General features: G+C 39.2%; 1 protein-coding gene across 1 annotated transcript; it reads left to right on the top strand.

Moving 5' to 3' along the window:
• The first annotated feature begins 1,751 nt into the window (after window positions 1–1,751).
• atp6v1c1a (ATPase H+ transporting V1 subunit C1a) lies at window positions 1,752–11,730 on the top strand. The gene is made up of 13 exons (XM_044359951.1): window positions 1,752–1,909; window positions 2,422–2,582; window positions 3,204–3,271; window positions 4,258–4,343; window positions 5,022–5,116; window positions 5,352–5,443; window positions 7,212–7,310; window positions 7,449–7,517; window positions 7,667–7,759; window positions 8,051–8,144; window positions 8,843–8,940; window positions 9,122–9,248; window positions 11,030–11,730. The coding sequence occupies exons 2-13, from the start codon at window positions 2,451–2,453 to the stop codon at window positions 11,126–11,128; spliced, it is 1,152 nt and encodes a 383-aa protein (XP_044215886.1). The 5' UTR covers window positions 1,752–1,909; window positions 2,422–2,450; the 3' UTR covers window positions 11,129–11,730.
• Window positions 11,731–14,267: the final 2,537 nt, after the last annotated feature.

Below are 14,267 nucleotides of genomic sequence, written 5' to 3' on the forward strand. Positions count from 1 at the left end.
CCAAGATATTGCAGATTACAGAGTAATTTATTATAACAACTTCAAAATATTATTGTGTCAGTGCATGAGATAATTGTAACAGTACATTGTTCCCAAGAAAATCAGCCCATCTGGAAGATCTTGTTAATAAAACTAAAATAGATATTTCATGTTACTGTATGTTTAGTTTTTTTCTTATGATTTGTAAGATATTCAACACTTTTAATAATGTATAAGAGTGGTGTGCATATGCACAGATATATTGCAGCCTAGATAGTGCATCTGTATTCCACAGACTGTAGCATTCTCACATAGCTATTATGTAGGCTATGTGTATATGTGAGTGTGCTTGCATACCTGGAACAAACTGGTCACTGAAGCTCATGTAGTAAGTTCAGCTAGTTTAAAGATTAAACAGGTGATGTGCACATTGAGACAGTGTATACAAAGCATTTAGAGACCTTCATTCTCTGAACGCATGAGTGATTCAGCAACAAACTTGCTTCATTCTTTTAGTTCAGAGGGTTCATAAGTAGCATTTTCTAAAGGGATGGAGGAAGAGGAGAGGTGATGGCTATGTGCTTATTACAACAGTTTTAAGATTGGTTAGCTATTATAATGCCCCTGTTCTATACTCATAACTCTTCTAGGCCCCATAAACACACACCTTTTAGACAAACCTCAGGACATGTGCACTATGATGCTGTGATTTTGGATAAAGTCTGTGATGGTTGTTTCTAGAGAGCCATGGGAGTCCCTGCACAGACACAGTGTTGAATGGTGTGCGTGAGAGGGGATGACATTAAGCCTGTAAACAGTAATTTATCTATTCAATGCTATTTATTGCTAAAACAACAGTTTTCTCTGTGATTGAGTTTGAAGAAGTCACGCACCAGACTCTCAGCAGTAGCCTGCATTCTGCACACTGGCTGATTACAGCCTGTATGAATGTGTGTGTGTGTTTGTGTGTGTATGTGCGTGTGTGTGTGTATGTGTATTTGTGTGTGTGTGTGTCCTGATAACATCCCGGCAGACTGGCCCCTAGCCAGCCATGGGCAAACTCACCCTGTCGTTTGATGTCGAGGGTTGGCTCCAGGCAGACCAAGCATTGTGTCCCAAACAATGAACCCCAGACCCACTGAACTATAAACATGTCCCTTTGGGGGCGTTTTCCTCAGAATCTGTACAGGAGACACCCAAAGTCAGGAAACCTGACCCGGCTTTTCCAAATTTAGTAACTCTAAAGACTCAAATGCTGCTGACTTGGCATCCGAGACTCTCCCTCTCTAATAAGGTAGTAATGCACTTGGAATGTTGACTTGCGCTCAAGTCTGGGGTCGAGGTCTTATCGTATCGTATAATTCAGGAAATTTGGTAAAACTGCATAATAAGATGGAAAAAAAATGTTGCATCAACTGAATTAGTTTTTGTGAAATTGGCTGTGGCATGAAAATGTCAAACCCATTCCACACAATGAAGACCTTTACTGAGCTATGCACTGCAATCTTGCTGTTGTTGCTTCAGAGAGTGGCCTCGCTGTCGAGACCTTCATCTGAAGGTTTATGTTGGCAAGTGTCCTTGAACTTGAGTATTGATGACCCACCACAAGGATCAGACTCACATGCTCAACTTGCTCTGCTTCAAGCTGGATTTCCCCCACTGGGAAAAAAAAGTACTGAAATGAACATATTTTTGAGGTCACTTCTCCTGCAGTGCCCCCTGTCCACCAGCTGTGGGCGCTGTGAGTTTCCTCACTGAGCAGAGTGTGTGAGAGGCCTTCCGGTTCCTCTAGCAGATCAGCTGACTCTGATGCTGCTGTCAGGAGACCTCACGAACTGTATTCAATGGCAACAATGAAAATTATCAAGCCATAGGAACGCTATAAACAGCTATATTTGCACTGCTAACGGCCACAGTTTTTAATACACAGGTGAGTAAAGTTGTTAAGTCATACCGCTAACTACCACTGTTGTTGTTGTGAGCAAAGCTAAGTGGCTAACGGTAGCTAATCCCTGCTGGATGTTGCTTGACCTTAACCATCTTTTTTTGATAGCTTCGTTTTACACAAAGTATTGTTTAATAATTGTTTATGGCTTCCTAACGTAAGTTACCAGGGAATAAACATATGTAGTGCTGGCTGTCAGCCTGAAATGGACTTGGACACTAAATGAGCCTCTGTTGCTACTGTAGCATCATTTCATCAGCTTGTTGAGTGGTAAACAGTGCCAGGAAGAGCAGCTTTACATTCAGCCACACTATTTTGTAATTCAGGAGATAGATGTACACAACACAATACTATACCTGTAACGTTGCCAAACTAGTGTTAGTGATAAAGAGAGAGACACAGTGGGAGCATATCTGGGACATACTCATTGTTGTATTATCTGTTGGAATGAATTATAATACAATACACACTAGTCTAAATACAGTTTCCCCTCTCAGTTCTCTCTAGCTGCACCAGTACTGTAACCATGACAGAGTTTTGGCTCATCTCTGCTCCGGGAGAGAAGACCTGCCAGCAAACATGGGACAAAATGATGGCAGCAACTACACGTACCAACAACCTCTCCACCAACCACAAGTTCAACATCCCAGACCTCAAGGTTAGGCTACCCTGCTTTTCATGAGTTCATACTTTTCTCACATACTGAAGTACACAGCCATTAATTTGCGATAATATAGAACCAATGGACTCAACACTCAAGTAGTTTTTGTGGACATGATTTTCTTTCTTGCACAAATCATAATTAATTCTCTAAAAAGAAAAAAAATCCAGATGTTCACAATCAAATGAACTCACCTTATGTATCCACTGTCAAGAGTAAGCTGACTGTGTGTATGGGGAGCAGTCTTTAAACAGATCCGTTGTCTGCATGTTGAGGTGTTGGTGTGGTGAAGTTTTCATCCGCAGAGCAGCTCAGCTCGTCTGATTCGGGTCCTCTCCACGCTGAAGGTGAAGTAACCCTGCTGACCTTGCTGCCACACGAGGCTGCAGTGTTCTCCTGGAACTGTTAGCAATGCATGAGCGGCTTTGGACAAAGAGGCGCCGTCCTAAGCACATAGGGCCCCCTGGATGTCACTGTAGGCTGATTGAACCCCAGATGTCACTGTTTAAACATAACCCCGCTGACCCCCACTTAAAAAACGACCCAAATCTCAGGACTGATGACTCAAAAGTCATAATGTGCTGATGTTTTATTTTCTGCTTTTGTGTCCAAAAACAGGTGGGGACACTTGATGTCTTGGTCGGGCTGTCGGATGAACTGGCCAAATTAGACTCCTTTGTTGAAAGGTATGCTACTGCAGTGTTGGCAGTGTTCAGCCTGGACTGAATATTGTCATTCTGATGAAACTGTTTTTTAGGGCTCTCATAATCATGTTGAATGCAGCCTGTGTCTTAAAGGGCATGAAAAATCTCCTCTCAACCTGTGCAGCGTTCCTGACTCTCTGATGTAGCCGGTGTACCATTCCCTAATCCCTTCCCTTACCTTGTAACGATGAGGAATTTCACAGGGCCCCGAGGCTAGCGAGCCTTGCAGTCTAAACTTGGCAATTTACAGTTGGGTGACACACCAACAGCTCTTTCTTTAGTCATATTTATACCCGATGACTTATGTGCCGCGAGTATGTTTGAGTGTCATTTATAGTCTTTTGGAAATATTGACATCCAAAACTCACACATAGTCATTACTGTCTTAGCCCTGCTTTGCTTCCTCTGTGGATATTTCCAAGACTGTGAGAAAGACCAACCTTACAACACGGTTTCACTTGTTTGACTACAGCCTGGCTTTAATCTAGTTCCTATTTGAAGTTTCTGTTCAGCATAAATGAAAAAAGAATACCCAATAGCAACCATAAATGCATTTATTGTTGTTATTTAAGCTTTGATTGTTGTCATTGGTCATAATATGAAAAAAAATGCACTACAGGTAGTTAAAATTAAACTTAAGTGGCAAATTTGCTTTCTTTTTTTAGTTTTTAGGCATGAAATGTGACTTGGCTCTCAGTCCTTTCTTGGCTTCACTGCTGCTTTGATGTGATGTTGAACAGTGTGCTTAAAAATCTTGAACTCTGAATGTCTGCTGTGTTATAAATTGCCTTGTCAGAACATTACCTCAGCAGGAATATGTGAAAGTGTTTGATGTGTGCGTATGGTTGTGCTAGATTTGGGGGATGAGGTCATGTGACACTATGTAGGGCGAATGTGGGGTTTACACTAGCTGTGTGCATGCAGTTTGTGTGGCATGATGTGTTTTGATGTCTCCTGGCTGTTCACAGTGTGGTGAAGAAGGTGGCTCAGTACATGGCCGACGTGCTGGAAGACAGTCGAGACAAAGTACAAGAGAACCTGCTGGCCAATGGAGGTACAGTGATGGTTACAACTCTGATGATTATTTTAATACTAAAAATCTGGTGATTATCAAGCGGGATACCGCAACGCGAGTTCAACTGGACAGTTATAATATTTTGATAATTTGTCATGTCTTTCATAAGGTATCTTACCTATAAAAATGCAACTTCAGCTACACTGACGTTGTTCTATTTCCTATTATCTTAACAGAAAAAAACCCCCATTATGATAATAAATAATCCTTTGTCATTCAGATCATCCATATGACAAAAAAACATATTTTCTTATGGTTCTCTTGTGATATCTAACCATGCAGTTTTGGTTTCATTTGAGATATCCATCTCTGAGATTTCTGCCTCCACCCCAATATAATGGAGGTGAATCGAATTTTATTTTTTAATTGTCATTTTTTAATGCTTTGAACAGCACAAACTACATTTCATTCACCTCTATTGTATTTGGGTCATGGGAAAGATTTCTGAGGAGGATGTATTAAAATCAAGGCAAATAAAAATGAATCTATTTGCATGAATGGATACATGATATATTTTTGTAATTTGGGTGAACTGACCTTTTTAGTTGTATCTTAAATCACTGTAATTAAAATCCAGATTTAGCCAATTTTTTAGCTTACTATAATCTGATAATGAGCAGATAATAGCCTGACGAGTCTTTTGTTGTATTTTTACAGTTGATCTTGTCACCTACATCACAAGATTTCAGTGGGACATGGCAAAATACCCCATCAAACAGTCACTGAAAAACATCTCTGAAATCATCTCAAAGGTAGGTCTATCCATTTTGATTAGAAAAAATATTGCAAATGGTGAAATAAAAATGTATGTTTGTACATACAGCATATGTACAGACATTCATGTCTATATTCTTTATTTTTGTAGCCTAAGATGTAATGGAACTCTTCCTGTTATGCCTTTGTGTACTAATGTTAGAAGAAGGTGCTTTGGGTAGGTGTGCCACAATGGCGTTTAATCATTTTAGTCATGCTTTTTGTCTTTTACAGCAAGTAACCCAGATTGACAATGATTTGAAGACTAGAGCATCAGCTTATAACAACCTGAAGGGAAACCTGCAGAACTTAGAAAGGAAGAATGCGTAAGTAATCAGTGTATACAAACATTGGGCCCTATTTTAATGATCTGAAGTACATGGCGCAGGTGCATTTAGGGTGTGTCCAAATCCACTTTTGCTATTGTAACGGCAGAAAAATGGTCGATGTTTCAGGCGCATGGTTCAAAAGGGTTGTCCACGGTCTCCTGATTAATCATGAGTGTGTTTTCGGCGTAACATGCAATGTTGAATGTATTTTATTATTATTATAATTACAGTTTTGGCTTCTTTAAAATCGTTTTGTTCAGTCTTGGAGTAACAGGTCAAATCAGCGGGGTTTTAATTGTTGAAAGTATGGAAACCTGATCACTGTACTCTCAAAAGTTAAAGAATATTTATTAAATATTGTTCAAAAATGAAATCATTCATTTTAATAATGTAAAGAATCATCAACACAGTTATCAGGACTTGATCAGCTCTCCAAGGTGCTGATCCTGCTGCAGGCAGCAGCTAGAAACTGATGGACGCAAGTGCATTTGCTATTTAAACAACGTGGGTGCTGGACGGGAAAATGACAACTGTGTCGGTCTTAAACTAACAAAGACACTTGCGCTGCGCTTGGCACCGCTTTGCACCGGGCGTAAGATAGGGCCCATTGATTTTACCATGTTTTTCCTCATGTCTGAGTTTTTCAACAAGAGTAAGAATCTAAAGCCATACTAGCGGATCTGAGAGGCTAACATTCTCACAGTGATCATGCTAACATACTGATCTGTAGGTATAACGTTTACCATGTTCACCATCTTACTTTAATGTGTAAGCATGCTAACATTTGCTAATTAGCACTAAACACAAAGTACAGCTGAGGCTGATGGAAATGTCATTAGTTTTGCAGGTATTTGGTCATAAACCAAAGTATTAGTTGTGCCAGAAGAAGTCAGAGGATCACTAAAATCATTAGTATTCATTGTCTGAGAACCATAATTGTCTGTATGCCAATCCATCAAGTAGATGTTTCATAGAATAAGTGGAAACTTTGACCTGCTGTTAGCACAAGAGGAAAAGTCAGGGGATCACAAAAGTCATAAGGATTTCCCTGGAGCAGCATGGATACCTGTATCAAATTTCATGGCAATCCCTCCAGTATTTGAAGATATTTAACTAAAAGCCAAAAATTTCAATCTGCTGGTGACACTAGAGGAAAGGTCAGGGGATCACCAAGTCATTATATTTCATCCTCTGAGGAACTTTAATGTCTGTACCAAATTTCATGGCAATCCATCTAATAGAGCTATTTCAGTCTGGACCAAAGTGGTGGACCGAGCAACATTGCCAGCACTAGAGCCACACTGCTAGCATGGCTAAAAAAAGTAATGTAGGGTGTAGAGTAAACACCAGGAATAGTTTGGAAACCAAAGTCACAAAGAGCAAAATGAGTCTTTCCCAGCCCTATCAAAGAGCATTTCAGCTCAGTATCTAACTTGTAACTCCTCAAAATGACCAGCAACTATACTTTTGCATTTATACTATCATACCAAAATGTGTTTGTTAAACAAACCTGCTCTTGTTATATTTATTTAAACATTTTAAAAGAGATTTTAAGTTAGCTCCGTGTATCAGAAACATCAGTGGTGTACTTTTTCTACTTGGCCCGTTCTTATATATCGGTCAAGCTTCAAGGATCACTGACTGTGCTTGCATGACTGTGTCAGAATGCTCTAAAAAGTTATTGCAGCTCTGAAATGCTTTGTCAACACTGGCCACCTTTTCACTGTCACGTCCTTGTTGTTGTAACACTGCTGTGTGCCACCAGGGGGAGCCTGCTGACCAGGAGCCTGGCTGACATCGTCAAGAAGGATGACTTTGTGCTGGACTCTGAGTACCTTGTCACTCTGCTGGCTGTTGTACCAAAGTGAGTATTACTATCAGGTCAGGATTGCAAGTTTGGCAAACATGTTTTCATGCAAAGGATTTAATAAGAAAGAAACACGTGGTTGCATGAAATAAATGAGATGCCAACAAATGATGTCCTGCTCCGTTGTACTTCCAGGACATCATACACTGACTGGCAGAAAACATATGAAACACTCGCTGAGATGGTGGTGCCGAGGTCCACAAAGTAAGTGATGTCATTCAAACACAAGTTGGATGAAATAGATGTCAGAGAGACACCAGTATTTATAGTATCTGTCCACTACACTAAAGCCTTAATTTACAGTTAATCAACATTATTACAGCAATATAACAAGTATCTCTCTTTTCTTCCAGTCTGCTATTTGAGGACAATGACAGTGGACTGTTCAGTGTCACTCTGTTTAGGAAAGCCATCGATGACTTCAAACACAAAGCCAGAGAGAACAAGTAAGAGTTGTTAAACTGCGTGGTGAGCAAACACTCTGTCATCACATAGGACAAAAAAAGAGGTGTGATAATTGTCAAAAGAAGCCAGACTGCTGGGTAAATATAAATAGCTTTCGCTAAATATATTTACAGAAACAGCAGTAGTGTATATCATAGGCTGTGGAAAACAATGGCATTTATTCACACAACACTTTTTTAATGTGTGAAGAATCTAAGCTAGTATCTTTATACCAACATAAATATTCATGATCAAATGAAGCTCATTTCTTCCTCTCTCCATCTCATTTCTAGGTTCACAGTGAGAGACTTCCAGTACAATGAGGAGGAGATGAAGGCAGACAAAGAGGAGATGACACGGCTCTCTACAGATAAGAAGAAGCAATTTGTAAGTGGTCATCCATTTTACACCAGTAATGTTTATGAATGTAGTAACTGGGTTTGTTTATTTACACTGATCTTGGGTGATGTAGTAAATCTTTTTGACTGTACAAATCATGCATACATAACATTATTCCATACCGTATGTGTTCCTCACAGCCATTGGATTCATTGTTAGTATATTATGAAAATAAACTTACAGTTACTGAAACCTTTAGATTAGATAATATCAGTAATGTTTTAGGGGTAATGATAGGTACATTAGCAAAAGAAAAATAAAATTAAGGGGGGCAAATCATCTTTATAATTTGAATTTTGCTGTACTTCAGTCATATCTTTCTTATGTTCTTATTACATATGAACTCAACCCCTGTCCCTTTTTTGGGAGCCAGTGACTGGATGATTTTTTTCCACTGTGTGTTCAAGGAAAAAAAGAAAAACGGAGTGTTTGCTTTTGTCAGAAAAAAAACCTAATTACAGATCCTGAAGCAGTTGGAAACATTGGTGCTACGCAGCCAACAGTAGTCTGAAAATGCTGACTTCACAAAAATCCACTGCAGTAAAAATATTTGTTTATCATTTTTGTGGCACTAATTAAAATTCTCCTCCCGTCTGGCCAAGACTCTTTAGACTGTCACATTTAAAACAGATAGTTTCCATGAAGTAATAGCCTTCATAAGCCGAAGCTGTATTTCCTCACTGCAGGGCCCACTCGTTCGATGGCTGAAAGTGAACTTCAGTGAAGCCTTCATCGCGTGGATCCACATCAAAGCACTTAGGGTCTTTGTGGAATCTGTTTTAAGGTACTGTGATCAGACAGTCGGTCCTAATAGCACCTGTGCATACACCCGTATAAAAGCTGAAGCATCATCACTTGACACTGCTTGCTTCCACTTCAATGACAGCAGTTTAAAGCATGATTAAAATGTTAACACTTTGTTGCTCTTTTGTGGTGTAACTGTGTGTAATGTGGTGTTCCTCCAGATACGGGTTGCCAGTGAACTTTCAGGCCATGCTGCTGCAGCCAACCAAGAAGAACATGAAGAAGCTGAGGGAGGTGCTCAATGATCTGTATAAACATCTGGACAGCAGCGCAGCCGCTATTATTGACGTGAGTGCTTCAATAATGTTGTGTTATGGTTCTTACTATTTACTACAAGGTCATTGCATCAAGAAAAATACTGCACATCTTCATGCAATATAGGCATGTGCTACCATTCAAATGTTAGCATGGCAGAGGTTATGATATAAAATCAGTAAGTATTTAATAATGACTGAAATGATAAAACATGCAATACCTTGCATTAATATGTGTTTTGGATTTTGCAACATTTAAATAAAAATGTTTCCAGTTTCAGATATAAATATTTATATTTTGGTTCATTGCAAAAGAAATGAACTACTCATTTCAACAACGGAGCATGCAGCGTGTCCCAGATCCAAACTACACACAGATTCCAAGCAGGATATGAGTATGTAGTGTGTTCACACTGAAAAAGTGACTAATAAAGTATATTCAGACTAGGCAGTATACATACTAAATATCAGCTAAATGTCAGCTTTTGAGTGTGCTGTTGATAAACCCTACTCTCCCACAATGCATTACACAAGGGAAATGGAAGAGCTGCTCATAGAGGAAGAAAATTACAATAAATAATATGCGGTGGTGAGACAGCTCCAGAAAGAGCTTAGAAAACAAAGTGAAAAAAGTATTAAATCTTAAGAAATACTTTTTTATCTCCTTGTGAAGTTTAATTGACAGTGACATTCCAAAGTCTCAGTTTGATTGATGTCTGACATCACACCTGTTAGTATAAAATGGTTAAGTATTTTGATTCTTTTTTTTTGCACTAACTAAACAGTATACCATGATGATTAGTGTGTCGTACATACTGTATAGAATTTGATTGCACAGTAGTATGGATTTGGGACACATGGACAGAGTCTCTACTGCTGCCATCTTCTCCTCGATCACTGTGAGAATAAGAGAATATTAAGTGCTCCCCCTCATGGCCAAAACAGGCTATAGCATTCTCACTGAGGTATAATGAATAGACTGCATTTATATAGTGCCTTTCTAGAAAGAAAGGAATAAAACTGCACCGATTAATACCTCAGCCTTGAAGCAATGTTGTGTAAATAATAAATGTTATAATATATATATTAACTTATCCTGAAAAGGATCTTTGCTAAAATAAATAAATATTTTTTAGAAATGTCGATTCTAAAGTTTAATGTGGGGATACATGAGACTTACAGAGGCATCTTTTCTAAGCATTAAATTCTGGTGTGTTTTTCTCAGAGCTAATTCGACATTATAGGTCAGTGGCTCTCAACCTTTTTAGTGTCATCGACCCCCAGATTGATACACATAGTCTCAGGGATCCCAGCCGATAAGAGTTATTCCATAACTGTCTGTACTGTAGATTGACAGACTAACAGTGAAGAGTGTGAAACAGCATAGTCATTCTTATACATTCTCTCATTCTAACTTCTAGTCAATGAAATAATAGTGAAATTAAAATATTCCCCATTTTTCTGGGGAACCCCATCAACCCACAGGGGGTCTGGGGACAAACAGGGGTCCATGCTATCATGCTCTCTATCATGCTATCCCAACTACCCCTGTTCATTTTGTTATTACTTCAAAATAAGATGTAATATTAAGTAATTATTTAGAATTGGGTGCACTAAAGCTTATCTGCACCACAATAGATAATGTTTTCTTTATTTGTCAGTGGTCAGTCCCTCGATGCCCCACTATATCACAGCCGGTTGACATTACATAACATTAGTGATATTTCATTTAGCCTCTTATGTAGAAGCTGATTACAGATAAAGCCACATACATTCAAACTGCTGCTTACACATATGTTTTGGGTTTTTTTTCAGTCGGCGATGGACATTCCAGGCTTGAATCTGAGCCAGCAGGAGTATTATCCTTACGTCTACTACAAGATCGACTGCAACCTGTTAGACTTCAAAGTTTAACACGTTCCTCATTTTGTCTTAACATTGAGTGTTGATTAAGTTATGCTCTTCCTGGTACCCCCCCTTCCCCTCACCCTTCCTGTCCCCTTTGTCTGTCACCTCACTGTCGCCTTTCCTCTCTGCTTGAATGATAACACTGCATGTTCATTCCTTGTGGTGAAAAAAGCTCATCAACAAACTTCTACCACTTTTACAACCAAGGGACAAAAAAAGACTTTTTAAAAATTGTTTTTGTTTACAGTTTATTTTTCTTCACAAGCCACACTGATAATTAGCTTTTTTTGATGTGAAATGAATAAAGAAATCATACTGGAGAGTTGTATATTTACTGTGTCATGTGCTCGTGTGTATTGATAGCTACATCTTCTGTATCGATGTTCAGAGATTTGTGTTTACATGCGGGCAATTTCATCATTGCACCCAGATCTGGTCTGTGTTTCTGAGATTGTGGGTCACCCTTGCAGACGTTGTGTAACAAAAATGAAATATGAGTGTGTGTTGTTGTCTCGTGTATATTTGCTGTCAAAAGAGATCTATATCTGAGTATTGTGTAAGCCATTGATTGAATAAATATGATTGATGAATAAATAATATGAAATGTGTGTGAATTAGTGAATTCATTAATACATATTCCTAAAATATGATTTTCTTTTGACTGAACAGAATTCAGGAGACTTTATGAATGTGACATGTGAACACCATATGGTGATGTGCATGTGAGAGAAATGAAAATGAGATGTGGAGGAAGTGTCTGTGTGTGTAATAAAAGAGAGAGATTCTCTGTAAAGCCTTGTGATGACTCGTGATCATCTGCAGAGCCACGGGCAATTTCGAGGAAACTTCCTCTTAAAGCAGAAATCGTCTGGAATCCACAAAGCAGAAAGATAAATATTTCCATTTCAACATGGAAGAAAGCTGGAGATACCAAAAGTCAATAAACAGACTTTGGATGAAACCATTGCATGATATATGAGGATGTTTTACAGTTGAGTGTGTGTTGGAGGTGTTGGACTTAAAGCACCAAAAGGAGAAGTACTCATTATGTCAGTGCTATATTATCATATTGTTGAAATATTATTATTGATGTATGAACATATAAGCAGTCCTTTAATGCTATAGCTGGATGAGGTAGAGCTACTTTTAACTACTTCATGTACTACTGGGAAGTTTAATCTCCAGCAGTGCATCATATTTTACAAACTGATGATATGTTTTGTGTGTAAAATCAGATTTTGAAAAGTAAGAAACTATTGCAGTTAAAGAATATACTGGATGGAGTAGAAATACAAAGTAGGTAATCCAGCAGGTGGCAGCATACAGCAAGCAGCATCAGTGTCCCTGTCTTCTTAGTATTAATGATACCTGACTGTGACTGCTGTAATTGTTGTGTTTGTTATATGTCAAATGAATCATTTGTTCTTAGGTCATCAGATGAGGTCAGTGAGACTTCCTGCAAAAAAAAAAAAAAAAAAAAAAATCAGATGTCAGTGAAAAGTTTCACTTTGAGCTATTATATTTTCTGCCAATATTTAGTAAATCCACCAACTGTCTGTTTCTGTGTTGAAGGAAACAACTGGTCTGTGGATATAAACCCTGTTGTGATCATTTAATGGATCATTTAATACAGATTCTCTCTGCAGTCTTCACACACTCTTTGTGTGAGGATCAACTGTATGTGAATACTCTCAAGTCTGTCGTTGAATGTAAAATCATTGTGAAATTATCGTTGCTTTGAAGGTAAATCCTGCTCTGTATTGAGATATACATAAACAAAATTATATAGGGAGTTTATTGAAGAAGTGGAGGCATCTACAGACCCATCAGGGTATGTGAGAGTTTCTTACTGGACTTAGACTCCAAACATTTTCAGATGTAGTTAAAACTCTGAATAACAAACTAACCCAGGTGGGTGCTACACATGGTGGTGTTGGAAGTATGTTTCCCCTCTTTATTGTGAAGTGCGCTATATAAATGTAATCCATTATTATTATTAATCAGCAACATTATCTTATTTCCTTCACAGGTGTTTCATCTGGTACATGGGCTCTTATAAGTCCCAGGTAAGACCCATTATAGTGGTAAGTATACACTAATATCAAATACCAAGTAATATCTCATAAATTGTGTCTTGCACTCCAGCATAAAGCCGTGATCTCTTGTATGTTCTTCAGATTGCACTGGCAGCTGAACTGTTCAGAGAAAACATCTGCTGTGTCTGCTGAAGACATGAGTGACCTGCACAGTGAGAGTGAAGTGAGTTACTGACACACACACACACACACACACACACACACACACACACACACACACACACACACACACACACAGACACACACACACAATTGGAGTCAATTGTTACATTACACTTCATTTATTATGTCAATATGTCAAATTTGCTCATTACAACTCGTTCTTTGTTTGAAGGCAGACAGCTCTCAACTCTCCAGTTCCCTCCTCAGTTTCAGTGGGTCAATTTGACAGACATGTATTACCAGTTACAGTACAGTGGTTGTGATGTCTCTGTGGTGTCCTGAAGTGTTTTTAAAACAAACTTTTAATGACTTTAACATACAGACATCCCACGATCATCAGCCAGGCTCACAAATACACCAGGAGCCTGATGGAGCAGCAGCAGGGGGCCCCAGGCTCCAAACTGCTCGGCCTACAGGGGGTGGTGATGGAGGTGGTCCCAAAAGTGGTGCAGGCCTTCTGGTTGCCTCCGTCAAACACCTCCTTCGACATACTGTCCCAGCAGCTCAGCAAAATGGCTGTTGGAGTAACACAGGCTGTTGTGAACTAGGTCTCCACTGCTCTGTACACCATGCTGCATCAGATCCCTTTCTCCCTCTCTATCAGAGACATCGTGGTCCTGTCTATCCAGGAGGAGGTTAAATAGGGTTACACTGAAGATGTCCTGGTGAAGAGGCTGAACTGCTTTGCAGCAGAAGTGCTGAACAGACAGAAATCTGTGTGCGGTTCCAGCCTCAGACTGACAGACACTCTGCTGCTGTCTCAGCTCCTCCACCTCCTGTGATGCCCCCAGCTGAACCTCCAGTTGCTTCAGTCCTGGATGGTGAGAATTTGAACAAAGAGCCAAATACAGTACCAGATTCTGCTGTGGTTTCTCCTCCACTCCCTC

Source organism: Thunnus albacares, chromosome 8 (assembly GCF_914725855.1).
Source record: "Thunnus albacares chromosome 8, fThuAlb1.1, whole genome shotgun sequence".
Taxonomy (NCBI): Eukaryota; Metazoa; Chordata; class Actinopteri; order Scombriformes; family Scombridae; genus Thunnus; species Thunnus albacares.